This window comes from Rhipicephalus sanguineus, chromosome 7, assembly GCF_013339695.2.
Source record: "Rhipicephalus sanguineus isolate Rsan-2018 chromosome 7, BIME_Rsan_1.4, whole genome shotgun sequence".
NCBI classification, from domain to species: domain Eukaryota; kingdom Metazoa; phylum Arthropoda; class Arachnida; order Ixodida; family Ixodidae; genus Rhipicephalus; species Rhipicephalus sanguineus.
In genome coordinates, this window is record NC_051182.1 from 55720054 (window position 1) to 55744633 (window position 24580).

General features: G+C 45.7%; 1 protein-coding gene across 1 annotated transcript; it reads right to left on the reverse strand.

The window, feature by feature from the left end:
- Positions 1–639: 639 nt before the first annotated feature.
- On the reverse strand, positions 640–22394 carry LOC125759108 (putative sodium-dependent multivitamin transporter). Its single transcript, XM_049417395.1, has 5 exons — positions 22243–22394; positions 17997–18137; positions 11840–11969; positions 4019–4107; positions 640–757 (listed from the first exon to the last, which is right to left on the reverse strand). Exons 1-5 carry the CDS (start codon positions 22350–22352, stop codon positions 640–642), a joined length of 588 nt encoding a protein of 195 aa, XP_049273352.1. The 5' UTR covers positions 22353–22394.
- Positions 22395–24580: the final 2186 nt, after the last annotated feature.

Below are 24580 nucleotides of genomic sequence, written 5' to 3' on the forward strand. Positions count from 1 at the left end.
GTCGAAACCAAACGAAAAAAAAAAAAAAAACAATCGGAAGCTCTGCATTTCAATGCAATTAAATTGACAACTACCACAAAAGCGGTGCGAAAGTGTGGTTGTCACAGCGGCGCCAATTCCTTTGTTGCATACAGTTTGGCCCTAATACAATTCCTCTGCGAAATTGGAAGAGTATAATTAGTGAGTTCTATTTCTAAGCGTCGCTTACCGTTGCCACAGAACGTCAGCGTATTTGCTCCCGTTTCATGGAATGCTTTGCATGTTACTCAGCTAATTGCGTGTAATTTGAGGTAATTTGTACATAACAATAAATGTTTATTAATCCGGATGATACACAGTATTGTACCAGTATGTGCTAGCTGGGGATAGTGCACACATTGTTGGTAAGTATAAGAGATGTAGCTCGCTGCATGCTACGGAAGCTTTTAATTAATCACTGACGATACAGACTGCACCCAGTGCTGTAAAACCCGCTTATGTTGCAAGACTGCTAAAAGAACTGCAGTGTTGAAACGAACCGTATTCGAGAATTCCACTTGCCCGCGAAAGCTTGCAACGCTCGTTCTTTGACGTCGCACGAGGCATAGAAAACACCGCAATGCTGACAATTAAAGAAGACGCAAGATATAAGGAGATTCGTTACTTACCTAGAAGACGCATCACATGTAGCGCTGTGCTCTCGCTCATCTCTATGTACGGCGAGACGACATCGATGTAGAACGTGGCTGCGTGAGAATTGACGATTGACGACACCGTGCTGTGGAATGTGAAAATTAAGCTTCTTATCTGCTTCGCACTAACCCTTGCATGAACAAGTGCACCTTTTTTTATGGCAGACGTGTTATGGCCGAGGTCTGCCGTGTGTCATAGATGGAAAATTATCATCATCATGAACAGGCTTGCGCTCAATCGCCGCCCAAGCACTCGGTACAGATGGCTCACAAGATAAGCTGCAACGTGCGGCCCCTAATCGGTGTTCGCCGTTAGTGAGCCATTGTGTGAGGAGTGCGATGTGCCCAATTTCTGTGGCACTTACGGGCTATAGGGGTTTTAGAGCAGAGCTGTTGTGGTAGAGCTTTGCCTACAGGCATAGAGACAAAGGGATAGAAAGACACAGACTAAAAAACCAAAAAACGAGCGCAAGCATAGCCTTGCATAGTATAGTATAATAAGGATTGGGAAAGATGCAGGTGAGAGGCTAGGTGCCCACCAGCTCTGCTGTTACCCAGCCTTGCACGACTTAGTGCAAGTTGTGCGAATTTTTTCGGTGCTAGGTGAAGCCGCCTCGTCAACACCATAGTCTCCCTGCAATGTGACACAGTACGACGTGATCGTTGCATAAACGAGGCTGAAACAGAGCGCTTGGTTTTGGCGCAAATTACCAGTGAGATTCGAGCCTCAGTGCGCTACTCTTTCCGAAGAGGCTGCTGCTGCCATAACAGGATTTTCATAATTCACTCACGCTTCATTCAAGACAATTTTAAAAATTGTCCAGGGACAAAAGGCCCGCACGGTGCATGACAAGGCTATGCCACCTAGAGAGCAGCCGCACCAGTGCGATCGCTCTCATTATTTATTATACAGCATGATATGAGGTAAAACATACAAAGGTGCATGGAAAGAATGAACGGCGTGCGTATGTTGTAGAACATGTGGCTTCAGACCCGTGCATAAAATTACCCTGTTTATGCTGTAGTGCCCCTCGAGATGTTTTACAACTGATGTACGGTGTTTTAGTGCATCGTGTATCTTTAAAGTAACGCAGAAAAAAATGAATCAGTTTTGACCCATATGCATTATTATTCTTTCAAGGTAGTACTGTTGCTAATATCACAATCATGACCTCATTAACATAAAAAAGAATAAAGGTCCTGGTATCGTTTTTTTTTATTTCTTGCCGCAATCACTACACACGAAATTTCCTCAAACATGAAACGTTCTTTCACTGGAGCCCACAGAAGACAATTTACATCGTGTCTATTGATTAAAATCTACGGAGACCGCAGTGAACACCATCGCATGTGTGTTGCACACAAGTTACTATCAAGTTTTATGTTTGTCCTATCAGAGTGCCCCTGATCGAATTCAAGTGTTTTGTCAGTAGTGCTCCACGCGCAATAAGTGTATTGGTTTTGCGTACGTCTCTTTTTGCCTACAATATACTGGGAGATTTGAACTTTGTAAATAGTGTAGTCGATGTGTTTGCGTATGTGGCTGGTTGTGATGTTTTCTGTTTATCAGTGTGTATATCCTAAGCATCACTCAGCACCGGAATAGCATGTAAGGCGAACAGACAAGGTAACGTCTCCTGCATTTCATTAAAGCATCTGTCTTTCTTTCTCGGACAATAAAATGAACTGCGTGTTTGGCGTTCTCTGTCGCCTTTGTAATTCCTGCCTGTAACTTTAACCTCACGTCACATAACCATCCTAAGTCAATGATGAGCTTGATTCTCGTACAAGCATTTTACCATGTTATGGTCTTCTGAAGCTTAGAAAGCCTTGTTTGACTTGAATAACCACGCCATGGTGATCCTCACGCCTACCTACTGTTACATAAATTACGCATATTGAGTGGTAGTTTTAGGTAACACTACATTTGCAATGGCCGAGTAGACAAAACTGATGCAGCTTGCAGACAGTCACGCAAGGCTGGGTGACAGCAGGGCTGGTGTAGTAGAAGCAGAAGAGGAAGAATTATAACATTTATAAAACCACTCAAGTCTTGGCCAATCCCCCACAGTGGGTGTGAGCCAAAGTTGCAGGTGAACAAGAACAAGTTAATGAAGGGAATGCGTGGGGTTAGAAGGAAGTTTTTCTACGCCACGCGGTAAACTATCCTTGCTGTACTATACCATACATGGCTATGCATTCTTTTGTATCTATATTCTTTTTATGTATGTGTCTTTAGATCTCTTCCGATCTCTGTCCATTTCTTTCTCTGTCTTTGTGTGTTTTTCTCTCCCTTCCCGTTGTTCTCTTTTTTCCTGTTCCACTTCCTTTCTGTGCATTTGTTTCTCTCTGTCTCTCTCTCTCTGTAGCCTCTCTCTCGCCTTCTATCTTTTTATCTGTTTCTACCATTTCATATTTCTTTTTTTCTATACCTCTGTAGTCAGTCTCTCGTCCACTATCTCTGTTTATCTCTTGCTGTCTAGCTCTTTCTGTCTCTGTCTATTTCTTTTTCGATCTTTCTGTTCTTTCATCTCTTTTTTCTATTTCTTTCTCTCTTGGTTTCTCCATCTCTCTCTGTGTGTAGTTGGTCTCTCGCCTTCTATCTTTCATTTCTTTCTTCGCTTCATTTCGTATATGTCTCTTTATTTTTATTTATTTCCATTTATCTCGCCCCCTCTCTCTGTGCTCGTTCTTCCATCCTCCTTTCCCTCCTCCTAACCCTCACTTTCCTTTGCCACCACCTTGCTGTACTACACCCCATAATGCTCTGCTCTGCTCTGCCAGCGTGCCTAAATAGTTGAGTGGTTAGGATGCTCGAATTCGAATTGTCGGTACGCGGGTTCGAATCTCGCCTAGGCAAACATTTCTTTCACCAAAAGATTCGCTCTTTCTGTTTCTTTATCACTCTCTCTCTATCACTCGATTTCCTTGTCTCTTTCTGTACTCGTTTTCTCGCCCATCAAGTTATTGCATCTCTTGCCAGGCAAATCGGCGCACCTCTTCTGGTATCGAAGCAGAAGAGGAAGGCGATGAAGAAGAGGACGAAGATGGCGCATGTTGGTTCATGCTGATGATAATTTATTATTTACGACACACGGCCAACCTCGACTTTTTACAAATCTGCTGTAAACTGCAACATGCTCAGCGCGAACAGTGCCACAGTTCCTATACGGTTCGTAGCCGTAAATCAGAAACTTTCTCACCTCTGGCGTAAACCACAGGATTAAGACTCGATATGGTGAACGGAAACAGAGCACTTTTGTCGAACGGTTCCCAGAATATTCACTTCTGCGTATTTCTGCGTCTTCTCAGTACGAGGATACGGTTGCACAAATCAACAGTCTCACCTTGTAGAAGCGCTCACAAGGCCAGCCAAGAATACGCCCCGCAGCATTGTGACATCAGAAAGACGCTCTCTCACGAAGTACGGAACAACCTAAGAAATGTAATAGCATAAAAAAAATTATGTGTGATTTGTTGTATATGGTGTACAATATATTATCGGAGTTCCAGCGCGAAAACTGTGAATAATAGAAACTTCGCAATCATTTCAGCCAGTCACGGTAGGAATATTGCTGGTTCAGTCTAGCAAGAGTGGTAAGTTGTTACAAGACAACACGCCTTTATTTGAATGCTGGGCCCCTCGACGCGGTAGTGTTCACTACGGAAGCACTTATTTTTCTGCATAAAAACAGCTTGGCTTACAGGTATGGGGCTTTTTTATTTGATTTAGCAACGGGACCATCAGCTTCAAAAAGTCGTCCATTGAGCAGGCGGTGTGTTTGCGAATCTGGAAACGGAGGTTGGGAAGAATGAATGGCGCAGGAAGGAAGGGGCAGTGGCAAGTAATTAAACGAACGTAAATTAAAAACGTTCTGGCGCTAGGATGCCAACTTTGGGGGGTCTATATAGTAGCAAAGCACAGCGATCTTAGCATTATGTCACACACGCATGCTTTGTTGGGCAAAACAAAAGACTTGAAGGATGTCCACACCACGCTCAAGAATGCGTGTTCACATTCCTGGAACACTTTTACCCAACGCTGTCATATCCGTGTTTGCGTGCCAACGTTTTGAGACGCTCGTCGTTTTTTTGCGGCGAGCGTGGTTTGCTGCTGGTCTGATCTCGAGCATATGAAATCGAGGTGGAAGGACTGTGCCGCCAATGGCAGCGCTGTGGATCACTCGTATAGCCTATAGCTTCTCGACTGCGCCAGTGCCCAATCCCTCGACGTAATGCTAACACATATATCTCGCATTTATCAATAGACGCTATTTTTTCATAAAGACGGATTTTTTTTTTTCAATTATTAGCTTTACTGTCTGCCTGTTAGGCTCGTGCTGGTTAACTCTATTCTTTTTCGTTGGCCTGAGTCTTTACGGTCTGTCCTCGCGTCCTTCCTTGGCTGTTTGTGTTCCTCCCTATCAATTTCTATTTTTATACCATCCTACCTAAAGGCAGGCAGGCGTTGTGCCCCTTTTGAACGGCAGGTGTCACGCTTGTCTCCCTTATTTCCATATTAGTCGCTAATAATTTAGAAGTTATAAAGAATGATAAAAGTATAATGTTGTTGTCCTGTACACCGGCAATGATGCATTTTTTATATAAAAAATTTGAGCATCTCTACGTAAAAAAATTGCGGCAGATCCCACGTACTTCATCCCACATTTTTTTACTGAGCGAAACGTTAGAAAATGATGCTAAAGATTTGTATAAATTTTATACGCACACATTTATGCTGAAGAGCAGCATATGTGTTATATAACCAGTAGTTTACAGTAACGCTGCCAACGGCAACGTGGTTATTACCAACACCAGAAGCGGTAAGCTGATATGTTGTGCTTATACTTGTCCCTTAAGATGGAGAACGCACGCACGTGTCACGAACTCGTGTGCATGTGTGGAAGAGATTACCGTGATCAGTGAGCACCAGATGCTGGTCATGACTTGTTATCGAATCCGGTCGTGATAGCGGTGACGAGGGGTCCATGTATAGTGAAGTATGAGGTATAGTACACCTGCTGGAAATTGTGAATGCTTCGGTCATTTCGTCGACAAATTGTCTGTCGATATAGGCCGTCGAGGCTGGTAGGCCTCGATAGTGCTACCTAGACCAACATCAGTGGATGGCGCTTGTCGCATTCGTAGACTACCTGGCCGTATGTGGCCTACGTAGCCTGGTCTACAAAGCGACGGTCAATCAATGTGGCATCATCCTCGGTCAGCATGAGGTCATTGCCCAGCCTGGTACGAAATGAAGTGGACACTGCGTCGTTACTGCGGACTAAGTGCACTTTGCGGTGCGATGATGTTAATATCATGCGTAACTTTCGTTGTTATACTCCTCCGGAGTCAAGCAATGCTTCAATTAGCTTGCTGAATCATAGGAATACAAATGAAATGTCTATTAGACTGCTGTGAAAGCGGAGCGAACACTGGAACCACCGACATTAATCCGATATGACGCCTATATTGTAGGAGTACACGTCGTAGGAGTATCATGTAGCGTTTATTGCTTTCTTGCAAAATTAGATAGCCAGCACCATTTAGATAGCCAGCCAGCACCACAATTGACGTTGCACCGCCATTACGCCTGCATAGGCTGTTTTCACAAACCAGTTCATAGACCTAGCGTGGCTCTGCAGTAGAATACCTGATTGCCACGCAGTATGCTTGGGTTCGATTCCTGCTGGAATCCTAATTTTCATTCTTTACATTCGTCAGGTCAAAGCTGCCGATGTCGCTTTTTCTAACCGCTCTCGCATTTACGTTACCAATGTCTGTTCTCGCCGTTCCTGGGTATATATAAACTGTCAATCACCTGTGGCGCATACCCGTGCACCGCGGCCCGTGGTAAACGGTTATGTGCTGCACGTGTCTGGAGGAAAGGGTTTGACGACGTAAGCAGCAGGATTTTCACGTTATTCATGTCATGACCCGACAGTCATATCTGCCAAAGGCTCTTACCCACTCATGCCAATATTGGTCTACAGCAAGCTAAGAGGCGATCATGAGAACACCCAGACGTAGGCGGATAGATAGATAGATAGATAGATAGATAGATAGATAGATAGATAGATAGATAGATAGATAGATAGATAGATAGATAGATAGATAAGAAATGCTTCGCATTTAAAAACCAGTGTAGAGATAAGTATATCATTTTCATTCACTCCGTTACCTATCATGGACCTTTTGTTTCTGTTCACGTTGGACCATTCTGAGTGACAACAATCAAATTATGTACAAACCACTTTGAAAACGCGGGATTGCGAATGCAACTCGCAGACTCGAACGAAGTGGGAAGCACTGACAGTGATATCAAGATTGAGCACCAGCATTCGGGTTCCTCGGTATCTTTTTCAACGTATACGCTGCTAAAAGCATTTTGATGTGGTCTAGTTGTTATTCCTTTCATGAGCTGTGGTTGGAAAAGATGGGACATGATAGAAAGGACCCTGATTACCAATTCAACTTGATCATGAAGTCCTAGTACATAATTTGTGACGCGGTTTGGCGGTGACGAAGGTTGTAGGGAATCTGGGAACTGCGGAACTCTTTATTGGGCGAACGTGTGCTCGGAAAATGAAAAGTCGAAGTATGAGCAATTCGTGCTGTACACTGATGGCGGCGGGTACAGTCGTCGTCTGTAGAGTAATCTGCGTAGGCACTTATACAGGTGGCATCGAAGATTCCAGCCTTATCATTGGTGGCCGCGTTGGTTCCAGAATAAACTCTACTGTTCGCGTTGCGCGCTCAAGCTTGTGAGAACAATTTAAACAATCAGGAATGTGCGAGATTCCGGCCAGGCACGTTTAAGAGAATGATTACACGTAGAGCGGGTGATTTAAATCACGACAGAAAAAAAGAAGTTTGCATGGCAATATATAACATTCATACAGCAATATAGGACAGACTGTATTATGTCTTCCTGCAGCATTTCGTCGACTTGTCGCTTATGGATTCTCTTTGTCGCGTCGAAACCCGGTAGGGACTCCGACTGAGTGGTCAAGCATTTTCTTTGGTTATGACACGGTGCTTATCAAAGGCGTTTGTCGAAACCTAGATGAAGAGGGGAAAGAGTCATATTGCTGCAGAAGGCATTGGAGCTGTTGCTGTTGACAAGCAGGAAGACTTGGGTTGACGTCAAAGGATGGTTGAGGTGGTGGGTCGTCGTCGTAGCCTCGTCAGAATCTGAAAATGCGACCGCTCCGCTGACGGCTAGGATTTCCTCAATGTATGCAATCGTCGTGCCACAGTTCAGGTGTCTGGATTTTTTGCTGAATTTCGTTACCATCACGCTTCCTTTTCCTTCATGCAACCGGGCAGTGCCTCTTGCGATGCATATGTCACGGTCTAGCAGCAAACGCTGATCGCTTTCGATGACGCCTTCGATGTCTTCAGATATTTCGATGCCGACGGCAGCTGTCACTCTGGAGCGAGGCGGAATGGCGACTTCATCCTTGCGCGCGTTCAACTCACAGTGGCATGGGTTATTACGGCGGTGTCGCTTTGTCCGATGATAGATTTATCGATTTGGTTCTGAAGTCGACGACGGTGCCGTGATGGTTTAAGAGCAATGTTGCAGGATTTCGAAGCTCGCAAGGTAAGTCCGATTATTGATGGTGACTCTTGGTGTGCGGACTTCAGACATCGTGATTAGATGGCCTCCACGGCCCAGATTTTGGGGCTTTTACAGGCGGTTTTAACTTTCTTCAACTTCGCCGTGAACGGCCCACTGACGATGGAATTGTCTGCCCTAAGGTCCACGACAAGCGATCACGTTGTGGCCATCGATAAGAACGTGAAGGTCGCTAGTTCGTCATATTGCGTTGCGGTTAGGTCCTGGTGTCCGATCACGGCTACGTTGTCTTGTTTCGCCGCTTTTACGTGGTGCCGTCAGGTCTTCTTTCGGCGCAAAAGTTTCGTTGTGCGGGCCCCGTTCGACTTGCAGCGTGTTCAGAAGATTTAATCCCATCGTCGGCGTCGGGGACGGATAATTTTGGGTATTTGATCGTGCAGCAATTGCACCTCCAGCGGTTGCTGCCTTTAGCTTTCAGGATATGAGCTCGCGGTGCAGCCCCGGGTTGGGCCGCTGTACTGCTGGAGCAGTTAATAGGTAGCGTCCAGGCAATTGGGTTGGTTACATCATCATAGAAAAAAAGTGCGCGTGGTGAATAAATCATTTAAACATAACAATCTACACAAAACGAAAGAAAAGTGAGCATGCGGGAAATTGCAGTTATTCTGTCCGATTATACATGACGCTATATCTGTTTGGTATAAAAGCCCTTCTTGTCATGTTCTGAAGCACTCATAATCTACTTTACTGATGTTGTTTGCATCTGCCTTTTCTCCTTCCTGGTTCTTTCTTACCTTCTTTATAGATGTACACATTAAAGAAATTCGGCAAGTCCCACGCTTAGTGGCAATTGGTTTCGTGCGAAGCACTCAGCGAATAGTTGTCTATGCTGCATTTTTTGGCTTTGAGCCAAGCTTTACGAGGTGGATCGGTGTGTTTTTGCAAGTGTACTAGCTGTGTGCTCATTGTGGGCTTACCATCACGTCACTACACTGGCTTTTAAAGGGTAACTCATGGTCTGACGTAGCGTCAGCAATCACGTTAGAGAACAGACGGAACAGAGGGGAACAGGATTTTTATTCTTTGCATTCGTTAGGTCAACGCTGCCGATGTCAGTTTTTGTTAACGCATCACATATGAATGACAAATGTCTCTTCTCGCTGTGCCTGGGTAGATATAAACTGTCAGATAGATAGATAGATAGATAGATAGATAGATAGATAGATAGATAGATAGATAGATAGATAGATAGATAGATAGATAGATAGATAGATAGATAGATAGATAGATAGATAGATAGATAGATAGATAGATAGATAGATAGAAACGCTTCAAGTGCCTTAGGTTCGGTAAGAAATGCCTCGTATTTAACAAGATTTAGATACATTGCGTAGCTAAATGACTGAGGTAGAATTTTCAGAATTTCTTATTCGTGAATAATAGCTCCGTGGTGAAGAACTATGTCCTAGCCGCGCTGTGACAACCTTACCATTGTTTATTTGGGGCTTCTGAAAAACTAGAAGCCCGAACTTAATAATAATTTCTAGTATTTGTATGCCAAAACCACGATATAATTATAAGTTACGTCGTGGTGGATTGCTCTACAGATTTCGGCCACCCGGAGTTCCTTAGCGCGCTCGTAAACCGAATTTAACGGGCATCTGGCATTCCGCCTTGACCCAATACGATTTCCGCGGCTGGAAACAAGAACGCGACTTTCGGATATACGGAGCGCAAACTTAATTTTTGTTTTGATTGCGATGGCAATTTTATGGACAGTCTCGGCTGGTTAATGCCGTCGCCTTCGCCGCCGTCATGCATGGTATATGTATATGTGAATATATATAAAAGTCCCAAAGAAAAGTAATTCAGAAAAATGCTTCCGAAGCGCGGCATCGAACCAGCGAACTCTCGCTCCGCAGCGCGTGGCGTTAACCACTACGCCACAAAGCGCAGATCCTTCAGGTAGATAACGGCGAGCGTTATATACACACCTTTTACTGCTCGTAGTACGCCGAGATGGCAGGCATCTATAGGCGTTTCTTCACTAGCAGCGAGATGGCGCGAGAAGCGCAACGGGCGCATTTAAAAGTCGTCGGCCAGCTCGCTCGCTTCTTCTAATGATTCCGCAGGGAGAACCTTGCCCTTCCGCTGTCTGCTCGCGCGGTTTTCTCGTGGTGAGGGAAGGAGGGATGTTTCCAGCTTTCACCGTGATGTCCGCGCTGATTTTACGGAGCGTACGAAAGTCACTCGAGCTCAAGGGACGCCGCTAAACGAACAAACAGAAAATGAGCGCGAACTATCAAGTGCCACAGCTCGACGCTTGAAGCACGCCAGTTTCCTTCGCTGCTTCGGCCGCCATTGCAACGGGAGCGCTGTTCAAACTGAGGGTATCCATTGGCGAGCTTCACTTCGTATAGCATTACAGTTTCTTGCTATCTCAATAATGGCTTCGCCCTTGCGGCGAAACTGTGACCTTTTTATTTATTTACACCTTACCTACATCGCCACCAGGCAGTGTGTTGGGAGGGGGGGGGCGACATGGATTACAAGACAAAACAAATCGCAATAGGTTTTTTTACTAGGTCCAGTTTGTTTTACAAAACGACCAAAAATACGCAAATTGTGCGGAGTTATACAGACTATGCAAATATCATTACGAACATGTGCTCTAACGTTTTCTGATGCTATGTACACAATAATGTGCACCCCTTGTTATTTTTAGTCGTACCATCTAGGCTAAAAAAGAGCCGGATACATTGAGCTTTAGATGAATTGAACCTCCTGCATCATGAATTTGTCGTCATTTAAGTTCATTTTGCAGTGTACTGTTGCATACGATCGCTTTGCTCAAGGCACTACCACGATCGACGAGTCATACGACGTTCCGCCTTCCGCAAGCCACGTCAAAAGTATAATTTGTCCTTGCTCAAAATTGACATAACCGAACTCTAGTTTCCGCTATATTTCTAGCCTGCCATTTCATTTTATTTGGGCAAGAACAAGACGTGAATAATTGAAGAAAAATATATATTTATTTAAATGTTGATTGGGAATAATCACTACAAAACATGTAAATTAGCGTATTATTAAATTAGTTTTCTTGCAATAGAATATCGTGCCCTGAAATAACGTTGTATCGATTGGACGCATATACCGATAGGTCTCCATAGGTGGCGTCGGAAAGGGTTAAACTAGTCACTTCATGAGCGTAATTCCATATTTACCGGCATTATAGGTGTTGACGTTGTCACAGGAAACGGAAAGAGAGTTCATTATTATAACACTCGCTGCGGGGCTAGTTGATACATGTTCAGTATGAACATGCATCAACTAGTGCAACCGCGTAATGTTCCTTATGCTAACGACATTTTCTGGAAGCCGGTTCTATTTGTGTATTGTTCTTACGAAAAAGGAACTACGAAATGTATACCGAATGGGCGGGATGCCATAATAATAATTAGTTATGAAGCTGCGTCTTTTCGTGTTAGTTGTGGTTTATGCAGGATGTAGTTCTTTGCCCAACCATGTGTCTCAGTAGGTGCTAGAGTCGCAACGCTCTTGTAGAATGTGATTGGTATGTCACCTTGTCGTAGCTGCTGATGGCACCTGATAAGACTAGGTCGCAATCTCTGTACCAGTATATTATTGCCAAAGCACCGAACGCTGCCACCACAAGAAAGGTGACGACAAATACAGCCCCAGTGATTGCCATCCTGCAACGATAGAGACAGAAAATATTGCACTTTTCATAATCGTCGCAACTCTACAAGCACGTTTATTCGATCGAATGCTCAAGTATGTAGTGTTCCTAGTGGAAAGCTTTACTATAGAACTGGCGTGCTTCTTGTTCTTTCTTTTAACACGAAATTGTTTTATGCCGGTGTATACCACGGCACCACTGACGCACTGACGTATTTCCGTCACGGATATGACGTTGTAAAATACAAAGACTACAGATGGCAAAGAAAAAACCAGAAGAAAAAGTTCGGTCACCGGGAGTCGACCTTACGACCCCTCGTTTCTCAGCGCGAAATGATTCAGCTACAGACGGCACGTTCTTCGCCATACTAACGGCGAGCTATATATCAACATAATTTGCCGGGGGCGGTACTTAGACATCGGCGGTGCATCAGCGTGTTTTCGTTATCACTAGCGAGACGGCGCGAAGGGCTCGAACAGCGCGCTTTAAAGGTCGTCGCCCCAAGCGTCGCGATGAGCGCGCGCCTCTACATGGCACGGTCGCTCGTGCGCGCGCTTATCTCGTGAAGGCGGTGGTTTGCACGTCCTGTGCGCGCACCGCAAGTTTGCGTTAAAAGCACGACGCTCACTTCGATCACTGCAGCGGCCGCTTTTACGAAAGGAGCGCGCTGCTCATACAGAAATAAGTTAGAACTGTGACAGTTAGTTCGCGCTCATTTTGTGTATGTTCGTTCCGTGCGTCCTTTCTGGTTGAGCAGCGCGTTGCAAGTTTCTAGCTGCTTGCCATGCTTCGCGTGACATTACGACTTCTTGCTATGGCATTCCTTCCTTCGCCCTTGGGGCGAAAGCATGCACAACAGACGCTCAGCTATGTCTGTGAATACACGTTTCACTTTCGTTTTATACAGATTCCTATTACAGAGGGATCAGCCATGTTTATTGATATCTTGATGTTCCTTCTGTTTTTTCCCCAGGCCCTTGCGATTCTTCTATCGAAAGGCTGATATCGCTTTACCCTTCCAGGTTTATGTTAATCACCCCGCCTGGGGTTATGCTTGAAAACGTTTCCAGTTGAAGCACATTCAACAGAACCACGTTAACCGATATACGATGCAGGCAGACAAGTACCTTTATTAGAAATACGATACAGTTTTCAATATTCTCTTCTGAATGGTTGTCGTTGCCGCAGGGTATGTACCATAAAAATTGACACTGGAATGTCTCACTGTAGCAAAAGCCTTAGATTACTCATCAAATGCGACAACTGACCATCGGCGGCGTATGCGTCAGCACAAGTGGCTCAAGAAATCATCACGCGATCACATCACCATAGGACGTCAATGTAAATAAAGAGATCGCCAAATTTGATGACTTCACTAAGATGTCATATAGCGTGACGTCTCATGATGACATAATCACATTACACCGTCGTTTAGTTAAAAGGTGGGCCTATCACGGAGGCGGTGCAAAACAAGGTGAGCAGCAGAAAGCTTCTAATGCCACCGATCCTGCAGGCAGCGCGAAACTACGCTAGGCGCTGAAAGCTTCTTAAATAGAAGGAGTTGAGGCTCAATGCGCCGAGTCAGAAGAAAACCAGCTTCGACCTGTCTTAGCCGAATGCATAAGGAACCCTGCGAGATGTTCTTTTTTTTTCTCACTAGTAGCGGGTGTGTGACTTACATGTCTGGGACAACAGCGCGATGTCAGTTGTCAATTTTTTGCGATAAAAATTACATGGACACTGTCTTCGGGTTTTGCCGTCGCCGTCGCTGTCATGTTCCAAACAAAGTCCAAATCGATAACATCGCCTGCGCATCGTATGTTTCACGAGCGACTAATAAAAGCGCGTGAACGCAGGCGACTAACGCGCACGAAGCAGAGATCAAACGAGCCGGCAGTCCCCAATGCACGAAGGGCGCACGAGTGAACACCAGTCGTGCAGTTCCTTTCCACTATTTTGCTTCATTGATTTCTTCCAATTCCGAAAAAAAGGAGGATGACCTTATTTTTAGGACTGGCGGTCCCATGTCGTCACTTTCCCACAGCTTGGGTGCCCTCTCAAGTGACTAGATAGCTCGTTCTACTGAGCACCAGGCCGAACGTGTGCTATACCTAGTTCACCGGTAGGTACCCGGCGGCAGCAATTTTCTGGCTTCTACAGCACCGGTGGATGTTCGATGTTTCATCGAGGCTGTGCCGGTTAAGGTGTGCCTAGCGGCCTTTACAGAAGCTTATGGGGCCACCTTTAGACATGAGTAACCATGAACAAGCGAGCGCCAAGTCGCTGTGCTCCTCTACCCCTTAGGAAAAACCAGCGGGTTTCCGATCGGCACTTAAAATAGAACCCGGTACCTGTCGCATTGGAAGCGGATGCTGTCCATGTAGCCACCGCTGTGGTTACAAAGCATCTTCATCGGTCAAAAGGGGTGGCATATTCAAGAGATGAGTGAGGGCGTGGCGATGAGTGCTCAAGGTAAACTTAATGAATTACTCTGTGAATAAAGTACCGAATTAGCTTAAGGGCTGCAAGTGTTTGCTTTTCAGTAGTGGCGTAGTTAACTTCAGGCTGCTTAAAGGTGCAGCTGTCGTAGCCTTCTGCATGTCGCTTTTACTCGGAATGATGCTTACGGACATTTCTGATACAAGACTGCGCCTATCTCATAACGTGAGGCGTCAGTATTCAGTTCAAAGGGCAAAGTGAAGTGAAGTTGAACAGGTTCAGCTGAGATTCTTTGCATCAAATTGCAGTAGACTCTCTCACATTCTTCATTAGACCCATAGGGAACTACTTTCTTCTTTAGGCGCACGAGGCATCTAATTTTTACAGCGATTTTTTTTTATACAAGGTCTCAAACGCTCTGCTAATTTTAGAAATACGCGCTATGGTTACGCGCCATATGGTTTTGCCAGCTGGCAGATCCTATCGATGGACACTTGCTTCGTGCGTTTGGTGGTCCCATCGAAAACTCTTCCAAGAAACACAGCTTTACGTTGAATGAATACACTTTTCTTAGATTAACCCTGCAACCCTTTTCCAAGTCACAATCGAATGGCTTTCTTAAACGGGATTATTGCGTCATAAATCTGCCGCCGCAAAAATTTTCAGCATCAGTCAACAACGATTGGAGTTACAGAGATTCGTCGCCCGCTGTAATTCCTTTCTCTGTTCTTTCGTCCCGACGAACTCGCTGGAAGCTAAGCAAGGTCATGTCACGCGCATGTCAGGACATTCAGCACATTTTTTTTTCGACCGCGCAGCTTGCTTTCAGTGTGATCGCGAGCGCGCGCGCGCGGGCACGTGGTGGCATCCCGTGGCGGCTGCGGTAACTGTGCAGCTGACGATGCTAACAGTGTGTTTCTTCAAATGGCTTGAAACGCGGAGTGCACATTTATACAGGCTTCCTGAGTAGACAACTAGCGCTCATTTAAGTTCATTTGGCTGCGTATTGCTGCAGAGGATCGCTTTGCTGGACACACTACCATGTTGGACAATCGTTCGACGTGCCGCGTTCCGGGACCAATGTCAAGAGCATTATATTTCTTTGCTCGAAACAAATATAACCAAAAAACTAACTGGGAATTTATTTTGAGCCTCGCATTTAATTCTTTTTACGCAATAATTAAACCTCACTGACTGCAGAATATAAACAAATTTAATTGAAAGATAATTACGATCAAATAGAGAAACTTCCACAAAACCACATATCTCATTCGCTTTCTTAGGATCTAATATCGAGTGCCTTGGAAATATGTAGCGCGGGTTTGACGACTTTTCAGACAGTCTATCATAATTCGCGCATGAAGGGGTTAAGAGCGGGGTAATGCCACGCGCACTGCCTTTTCTATTTTCATGTAACCGACCCGTTACCAGTATAGCCACTGCCTTGCGCGCATCGCTCCGAAATGTGCAGGAACATTCCCGATTATTTTAGATTTTTCTGATAAGCTTAAGCGCAGAACGCGTATGGTAGACTTTATTCGAAAACTAACGCGACCACCAACGATATTGCTCGAATCTTCGATGTCACGTGTGTAAATGCGAATGCGCCAGCCCGCAGATCAGATTACCGACGGCCGACGACTGTTATTGCCGCTGTAAGTGTAGAGCGTGTATTGCCTGTACTTTCACTGTTCATTTCCTGGGCACAATATCGCCCAATAAAATGTTTTGTCTTTAACAGCCAGACTGCTTCTTTCTTCGCTGTCACGAACACGTGACAATAGCGTCGACAGACCAGTAAAAGATTGGACTTCATGAACCTTTGTAATCGTATTGTTACCGTAAGGTTCGAAGATGAAAAGGGGAACTGATTCTCGCAATGCAGCTGCAGCATTCTAAAAATGATATATGCGTCGAATATGCACCTTTCCATCATATTACCGACTCGTATAGAACGCTAATCGGTTCGTTGTTCGATATTTTGGAATATTTTCATACTCGTAAACAATAAACAGTGCCCTTTTAGCGACGGGTAAAAAGTTTCACGGATTCAATCTCGTTAGGTCCACGTAATCTGCACCGATAGTTTATTGAATTCTTCATGTTATTCGGTTTCCCGGTCCGCCCACGAGGATGCCCAGACAGCCCCAATACCCTTGTCGAGGAAAGGCGCTGTAAGGGGCCTTCGCTCGTTCGCTGACACAATGTCGCAAGCTTGGTTGAGCGACCCCAGTGTGTGGAACCATCGCCTATATAAACTAGACCCATCGAAGAAACTCCAAGTTCCATTGCATCCGTCCCGCCGTGAGGCAACCTTACTGTGCCGCCTGTGGTTAGGAGTACCTTTCACGAAGGCGTACTCTTTTCGCATAGGAATGGCAGACACCTCTAAATGTGACTCGTCTAACAGTGACGAAACGGTAGAACATCTACTGTGTTTCTGTGATAGTTTTGTGAACGAAACCAAAGATCTACGCAATGCGCTGAACGCAAGCTAGAAGACAGACCGTTTTCCGAAGAGAAGATCCTCGGATCGTGGCTCTACGCGTCGCAGACCAGCAAAGCGACGCGAGCGTTGCTACTGTTCTTAAAATCGACCGGTTTAAGCGACCGCTTGTAGGCGTGCAATGGACAGGCACCCATGTACCCTGACAGTGTTTTCTGCCCTCTTTCTTTTAAAGCCTTTCCCCCAGTGTAGGGTAGCAAATCGGACGCGCGTCTGGTTGATATCCCTGCCTTTCATTCCTTTCCTTCCTCCTCCTCCGAATGAAGAGCTAAGTGCGATCATGCTTAAGGCTAAATGTCACAGGCGCTCATTGAACTTGTCACTGCAATGGAACAAATGTCTCTCATATTTCTGTAAACATTACACGCACCTTCCACTTCATGTGCAACGTTCCCTTTCGTGTGCAATTTACGCGTGTTAGCATTAATGACATCGTTTAACTTCTAAAAACGGCTACTAAAATGATGTGTGCATCGCCATGAGCGAACGAAGGCCTCAATGTCTTGGTATCACTGACGCCTAACTGCAGCGTTGCCTCAGCAACAAACACAGCATAATATCTGAAGATTAGTCTACAACTAAAGTTTCCGCGAGTCAACGTCTCAACGGAGTATACGAATCATAGCAATAATAATTTTAGCGCTTGATGTCTCAAAAACATGAAATGATTGTGAGGGACGCCGTAGTGGAGGGCTCCGGAAATTTAGACAGCCGTTGTACACGGGCCTCAAGAATTTCCGCTTCCACCAAAAATGCGACCGCTGCGGCCGGGACTCGATTCCACGACCTTCGGTTCCGCAGTCGAGCACCATAACCACTAGACCACCGTGGCTGGGTGAGTAGCGGAATCAACGCGTTGATTTCCACGACGCTTTTTCAAAGTCATTTAAAGCTAGAGCCATATTATCACGCTTAGACATGACTTTATGCATATATTAGAATAAGGAATCCATGGCACATGGACAGGCCCCGGGTGAATTACAATTGCGCGAATCAGTCTCTGAGTTATTGGCAGCTCCCGTGGATTCAGCAGCGAGCACTAAAAAATGGCAAACACTTTACTATTGCCTCATAAATAATGTCCAGTCAGCCTACCTTTTCGCTTGTCGTAGCGTCCTTGCAGCGATGAACCGTTGTACTGCCATCTGGTCGAACCCAGTGCGCACAAAGCTATAAGGCAGCGCTCCTGCCAGGCAACTCCAAAAGTTCTCTTCGCTTGTCAGGTCAAACTTTGTTCTGCGCATGAGCAAAGAACAGCACCTGTTGTCTTTTCACAAGTTTCTCAGGAGGTATGTATGGCTGCAGTAACGTAATCTATGCTATAGAAAATATCCGCCCAAACACTCCGCACATATGGTTGACCAGCGAGACTCAAGCGAGCGGCCCCGCTGTTTCTCACTGGGTTTATTTCAACGGTTCGTTAAAATCTTCCTCAATCGTTCGTTACGTGTGTTCAGAAATCCTAACCGGTGTTTGCTGCCGATATGTTTTCTTCATCTTTAGTGGACAACTGGTCAACTGAATATCTAAGAATAGGTCAATTACAATGCTGCGATGCCGTGTAGACGTGTAATGCAACTGGCGAGCGGAGTTGCTCCCACTCGTCGGTGCAGTGAGCGCGGCGCTCTCGCTATGCGATCCACGCCAGTATCCACGCGTCTGCGGCTGTAATATCCCCATTGAAGACACTACCACGTTGCCTGAGTTGACGGTTATTGGTGATTGTTCTAAATAGTTTTGCTGGTCCGCATACTTCAACGCCTTTGCAGATTGTCGGCGTACAGGACAATATAATAAGGACGGCTGCACCTGGGGGGCAGATCTCCACTACGTCGCGGTTCGCTTTGTCTCCACTGCCCGATGACGCGCTGTCGGAGTTGCTCGCGGGGACCTTGGAAAGCGTAGCGGAGCTCTACCCGTCGAGTGTGCAGCCTTTGCCAGCGACGGCTGCGCGTTCGACGAGTTAAGGAGGAAAGGCAGTGCTGAGAGGGAGCGTAATGTATTATTGCCCGTAGCGTCTTTGATACAAGGCGCGTCACTTAACTTATCATTCTAATGATTTCATGATGCTGTAGCGTAAACGTTGAAAACTTTCGAACAGCATTTCAGTTTGACGTGTACTACACTGTTCAGAAACAGGACCACCAGAAGTGTGCTATCCGTGTCAAATGAAAGCCAAACAGCGGCAAGCCTTCGCAAATAATTTAGTGCGTGCCATCCAGTTATCAGTCACCATGGACAGCGCGCATATGCGCAGTGCGTACAATCCGGATGCACGCCCTTGTCAATGGGGGTGACAGGATGGCGCGCACTATAACCACTGCGAAGGCTTGCCGCTGTTCGGGTTTCATTTTACACCGATAGTAGCATAATTGTAAATACCTTGGTAACTTAGAACGTAATATATATATTGAAAGCTGTAGAGCTAATAATTGCTGGTCTTTTACGTGTCAAAACCGCGATATGATTAAGAGGCACCCCGTAGTGGAGGGCTCCGGAAACTTTGAGAATGCGGGTGTGTTTAACATGCACCTAAATATAAGTGCTCGGTCCCCTATCATTGCGCTTCTGTGCAAAATGCGACCGCTGCGGCCAGGATCGAACCCGTGTCCTACAGATTAGCTTCCGGGCATCGTTACCACTTGCCAAATGGGGCGGCTAGCAGTAGCGAGGATAACCATTCGGCCAGCGGGTGTTTCACGGTGCTCTCACAATAGTAGGTGGCAAATAATGTGTCAAAGCACCGACCAAGGAAAAACAGGGCATTGGATGCACACCATTGGTGTCCAGGTGGTGTACGAGGCCCCGCTGAAAAGCTGTGCGGATATACTGATCCACGGGGCCATGTGTATATAGCTGGTCAGAGTAACAACAATCTATATATTGAAAAGCAGAATGCTACATTCGGTTACAACCTGTTCTGCAGCCAATAATATGGAGGAGCAACACATCATAGGATTCCTCCCTTTCGTCCTGCTCTCGTTTCGCTGATGTCTACGGGCTAACAGCTAGTGCTGGTGATGATAACATTTCCCATTGTTACAAATTTGCTCACATATATTTCACCAATTTTACCATCGTCGGTTGCTTCAGGGCGATTTCTTTCACTCACTCCCAGCCGTCTTTTTCACGTCGTGACCGCCCTTTCAAGATCAGACTGATCACTTGCCGCCTTTCAAGTTTCCCTCAATTATTAATTGCCAAAAACCAGCATCGAGGGGAAAGGGCTCTCTCATTTAATTGCTACTGATATGAATGCTTCAAATTTTAATTACCTCCAAAATGATAGAGATTTGTCGTCTATCTCCTCACGCTATTTTGATCTCCGTGATTGACTTGATTTTCATTTTCCGTTCTGTTTATTATGTCGCTTTTTTTTCATTGTCTTTCATTGAGTATTGCTTCACCACTTTTTGATGCTTGTTGTGTTTGCATTTCAAGAGCTCTTTTGTCATGTGATTTTTTTTCCGACGTCCCTATGTAACATCCCTACGCGTGAGGGCATTTAGAGGCTCCATAAAATAAATAAATTATAATACTATTTTCTGGCGTTTTACGTCCCGAAACCACAATATGATTATGAAAGACGCCGTACTAATTCAGACCATCTGATGCTCTTTACCGTGAATCGACATCACAGTGTACACGGGCCTCTGGCATTTTGCCACCATTGAAATGCGACAGCCGCGGCCGGGGTCGAACCCTGATAACCATATCGTGGTTCTGGGGCGACATAACCATATCGTGGTTCTGGGGCGACATAACCCGACATAATATTATATATCGTGGATTTCCCATCTCCTGGACTTTCTGCCTGACCCATTAGCTCATCCACCCTCAAGAACTATCCATCGTCAAGCCACGCATTTCCCTATTTGAGAGGACCTCCTCTAACGGCGGAATTACGCGTCTGGCGGTCGCAGGTGGCTGCTGGTTATACCACGCCACATGCGCACGGAAATGAATCTGTACTGCTTTCCACAACGACCCGAAAAGTGCTCACGCCAGCGCTCCCAAGACCTACAACTGCCTGCGTCAGTAATACTACTGGCGCGGCATGCATACATTTGTGTGCAAGTACGTACGTGCTTGTACTGATTGTCAGCGCCGTGAAGCTCCACTGAACGGCCAGCCGGTGCACTTCAGCCTCTGCCTTGTCAGGCGCGTCCATTTGATTGCGTCGGTATCGACTTATACGGATCGCTTCCCTCGACTTCTTCTGGAAATAGGTGGATAATTGTCGGCGTAGACCACCTCATACGTTACGCGCAAACTGCAGCCCTGCCAACAGCAACCGCACGAGATGCGGCGTTTTTCATCTTACGCAACTTTGTCCTTCGCCATGGTGTGCCCGTGAACTTTTGAGCGACAGAGGGCGTGTTTTCTTGTCTGACGCTATTCAAGCCTTGCTCGCTCAGTGCAACATCGTTCATCGCATAACGACCGCATATCACCCGCAACCGAATTGCCTCACTGAACGATTTAATCGTACTCTTGGCGATATTCTGACAATGTACACCGCATCAGACTAGACCCATTGGGACACCGTCCTTCCATTTGTCACGTACGCGTACAACACCGCTACGCATGCGACCACAGGTTTTTCGCCTTTCTTTCTCTTGTACGGAGGCGATCCATCATGCACGCTTGACACTATGCTTCCCTACACGCCTTGACTCATCTGAGTACACTGCCATTTCTGATGTTGCCAGGTACGCCAAAGATTGCCGACGATTGGCCCGTTCGCTGACAACCGAAGACCAAGGCCGTCAGAAGCTAAGGCACGACACCGACCGACCTCTCCCTACTTTGACGACAGGTGCCCTGGTTTGGCTTTGGATCCCACCGAACACTCCTGGCCTTTCGTCGAAATTACTGGCCCGATATCACGGGCCCTACCGCATTCTCACTCGTACGTCCCCAGTCAATTATGAGGTTGAGCCTTTGACACCGTCGCAAGACTTACGTCGTCGTGGAAGGGAAATCGTCCACGTGAGTCGCCTCAAGCCCTATTATGATCCCGCTGTACTGATAACGCCTTAGGTCGCAAGGATGGCTACGCTATTCACCGGGGCAAAAGTAGTGAACAGTACGAGATGACGATGAAGCAGCCAAGAAACAAGCCTCAGCCTAAGTGGTAGCCACGCTACCCGTGCTTGCGTTGCTTGGACTTTGGCCCATTGACGTTCCTCGTCGTTCCCTCACGTTTTACGTGAATAAACAACGTGACAATATGAATATACAACTGCTACCAGTGTATGGCGAGGCTAACAAGTCTGCCGACCTTTATATATTTAATTTGCAAGTGTCACGCAGATTGTCATAAAAAGAGCGAGCTCACCTGAATATGTTTTGCGTAACGTTGAAGTCACTCAGAGGCCTGAGTGGCGGTCTGGCACTCTGTGAGTCGTAAATAACCTTTCCAATGATGATCAGAGGTGTTGCAGCCATTGCAATTGCTTGAACGCAGTCAGCCCACACAACGCTTCGAAGTCCTCCCTTCGGCAGAAACACAAGAACAGGAATGCGTTAACCTCTAGTAAAAAAGTACATTTTCAAAAAATAAAATTAAAAAAACTCCGGTCACAATTTTGAGGACAATTTTTTATCGAAAAGCGCTTATGTCAGTGAACACACGGTTTTAATACCATATGTCCTCATTTGCTTTGTTCACGAGGTTTAACGGGCCATAGATACCCTTGCCGTTTGTGCTCACTTCAGTGCGATTGATAGTTGTCATCAGCTTGCATTGCACGTAAATCTAGTTTTAATTATTTTCCTGCAGTAAAACTTTGCTCTAGTGTCTTGTCGTCAAGAAAAATGTATTTCAAACTTTAATTGTGTCTAGCGTGTGCGGGTGTGGGCTGCTGCCGCTCTCTAAAGGACTAACGCGTACGCAGTTTGTAGCTTGTAACCTCAACTTATCCCGCCAGTATTCGCTAATCAGAAGCACGCGAGACACCGCGAACACATGGTTTAGGTCACTTTGTGAAAACTCTCCTTGCACACAGAATAAAGCATCTCTATGCAGCGAAGGCCAACTTAATTTGTAACTAAATGCCACAATCAGCAGGCGCGCTGTTATGCAGTTGTTTTCTCACTGCCTGCTTGCTTCCCTTCCATTACGTGCATTGTACGCTCTAGCCATCTTCCCCATTCGACGCACACTGTGCCTAAAGAACATTCGTAAAAAGTTAGCTCAATCATTTCCGAGCCGTTTATTTCACTTCCCGCTATCACATGTTTTCGGCGTCGCAGGTAACGTCTTCCTGTATCATCTCGACCTTTACCTAGCTCAGCTTTACCTACCTTTAGAGAGCGGCAGCAGCCCACCCCCGCACACGCTAGACACAATTAAAGTTTGAGAATACATTTTTCTTGACGACAAGACACCAGAGCAAAGTTTTGCTGCAGCAGAATAATTAAAACTGAGATTTACGCACAATGCAAGCTAATAACAACCATCAGTCGCACTGAAGTGAGCACACACAGCAGGGGTCGTTTTGGCCAGTTATATCTCGTAAACAAAGCAAATGAGGACATATGATATTAAAACCGTGTGTTCACTGACATAAGCGATCTTCGATAAAAAATTGTCGTCAATATTGAGAGCGGAGTTTTTTTTTTTATTTTATTTTTTGAAAATGTACTTTCTTGAAAAAACTATTTTTTTAACTATTTTTTCTATTTTCTTGCGCTGCCCGTAGGAAAATGATCCTCCGTATAAATGTTGCAAAGGCTCTCTTCTATAGTTGACAGCTTTTTCAAGTTTCTGTTTGAAATAGCAAAGGCGCCAAGGCGCTTCAAACTTAGGACCCTTTTTTTTATTTCGGCCGTCTTTGCCATTTTTTCACATTTTCTTCTTTTCGAGGACGGCATAAAAAAGCATGGATGTAATTCACAGTAATGTGTATTAAAACCAGCAAGAAAAATTCCACACATAATTTATAGTTCGCGTTAAATTCGGCCGTGAAATCCGAAAACATTGCAGCGAGAAAAAACAGGAGGCCCGCGCCGCCACCTTCAAATATTTTTTTGGCGCGCTGAGAGCGTTTTTTGGAAATAAAATTTGCGGTTGCATGCACTTTGAATGTGCCCACATAACATATAAAAAACCCAGGCAAAACAAAAATATCGACCGGACAGGCATGTTCGATCTCTCGTGGAATCACCCAGCTGCATTTGTGAAATCGCGCGGCGCGCGACGGAGAGCGGCAGCTGAACCGGAGTAGTGCACTCTCCGGCAGCGGCTTCGGGGTAAAGCGCGCAGCGCAATGCTCTCCTTGCCTTTCTAGCGACTAAATGAGAGAGCATGGGGCTGATTGGCGGCATCCGGGAACCCTGGCGCGCGCACTATTCTACTGTCTCCACGCAGCGTAGCGCGCCTGCCGTGAGTCAGCCCCACTCATTTTTTTTTTCAGACCGACGAACATCAAATAGTGAACATGATTTGACGTTGAAGCAGGAGCACTAAACGGGACGAGCCCTTAGCGATCAATCAGGAAACGTGTTGCGGACACGGATGAATGGCGCAAGCGATCTCGGTACGCGATGAAAGGACGCATTATACGGATGCTCAGTGAAAAATTTGACTTAAAAGACTTGTCGAACCATTTCACAGCGTCAGCCGAAAATGGTTGCGCGATGCCGTTATCCAGTTTTATTTTCCTTATAGCAAA

What these genes read in the sequence shown, in the direction of transcription:
- LOC125759108 (XM_049417395.1), bottom strand. Translation starts at nt 22,352, where the DNA reads ATGGCTGCAACACCTCTGATCATCATTGGAAAGGTTATTTACGACTCA. An exon ending in ACGCTACGACAAGCGAAAAG is followed by an intron (nt 11,970 to 17,996) that starts GTAGGCTGACTG and finishes CTATCGTTGCAG; the next exon opens with GATGGCAATCACTGGGGCTG. An exon ending in CCATCAGCAGCTACGACAAG is followed by an intron (nt 4,108 to 11,839) that starts GTGACATACCAA and finishes TACATTTCTTAG; the next exon opens with GTTGTTCCGTACTTCGTGAG.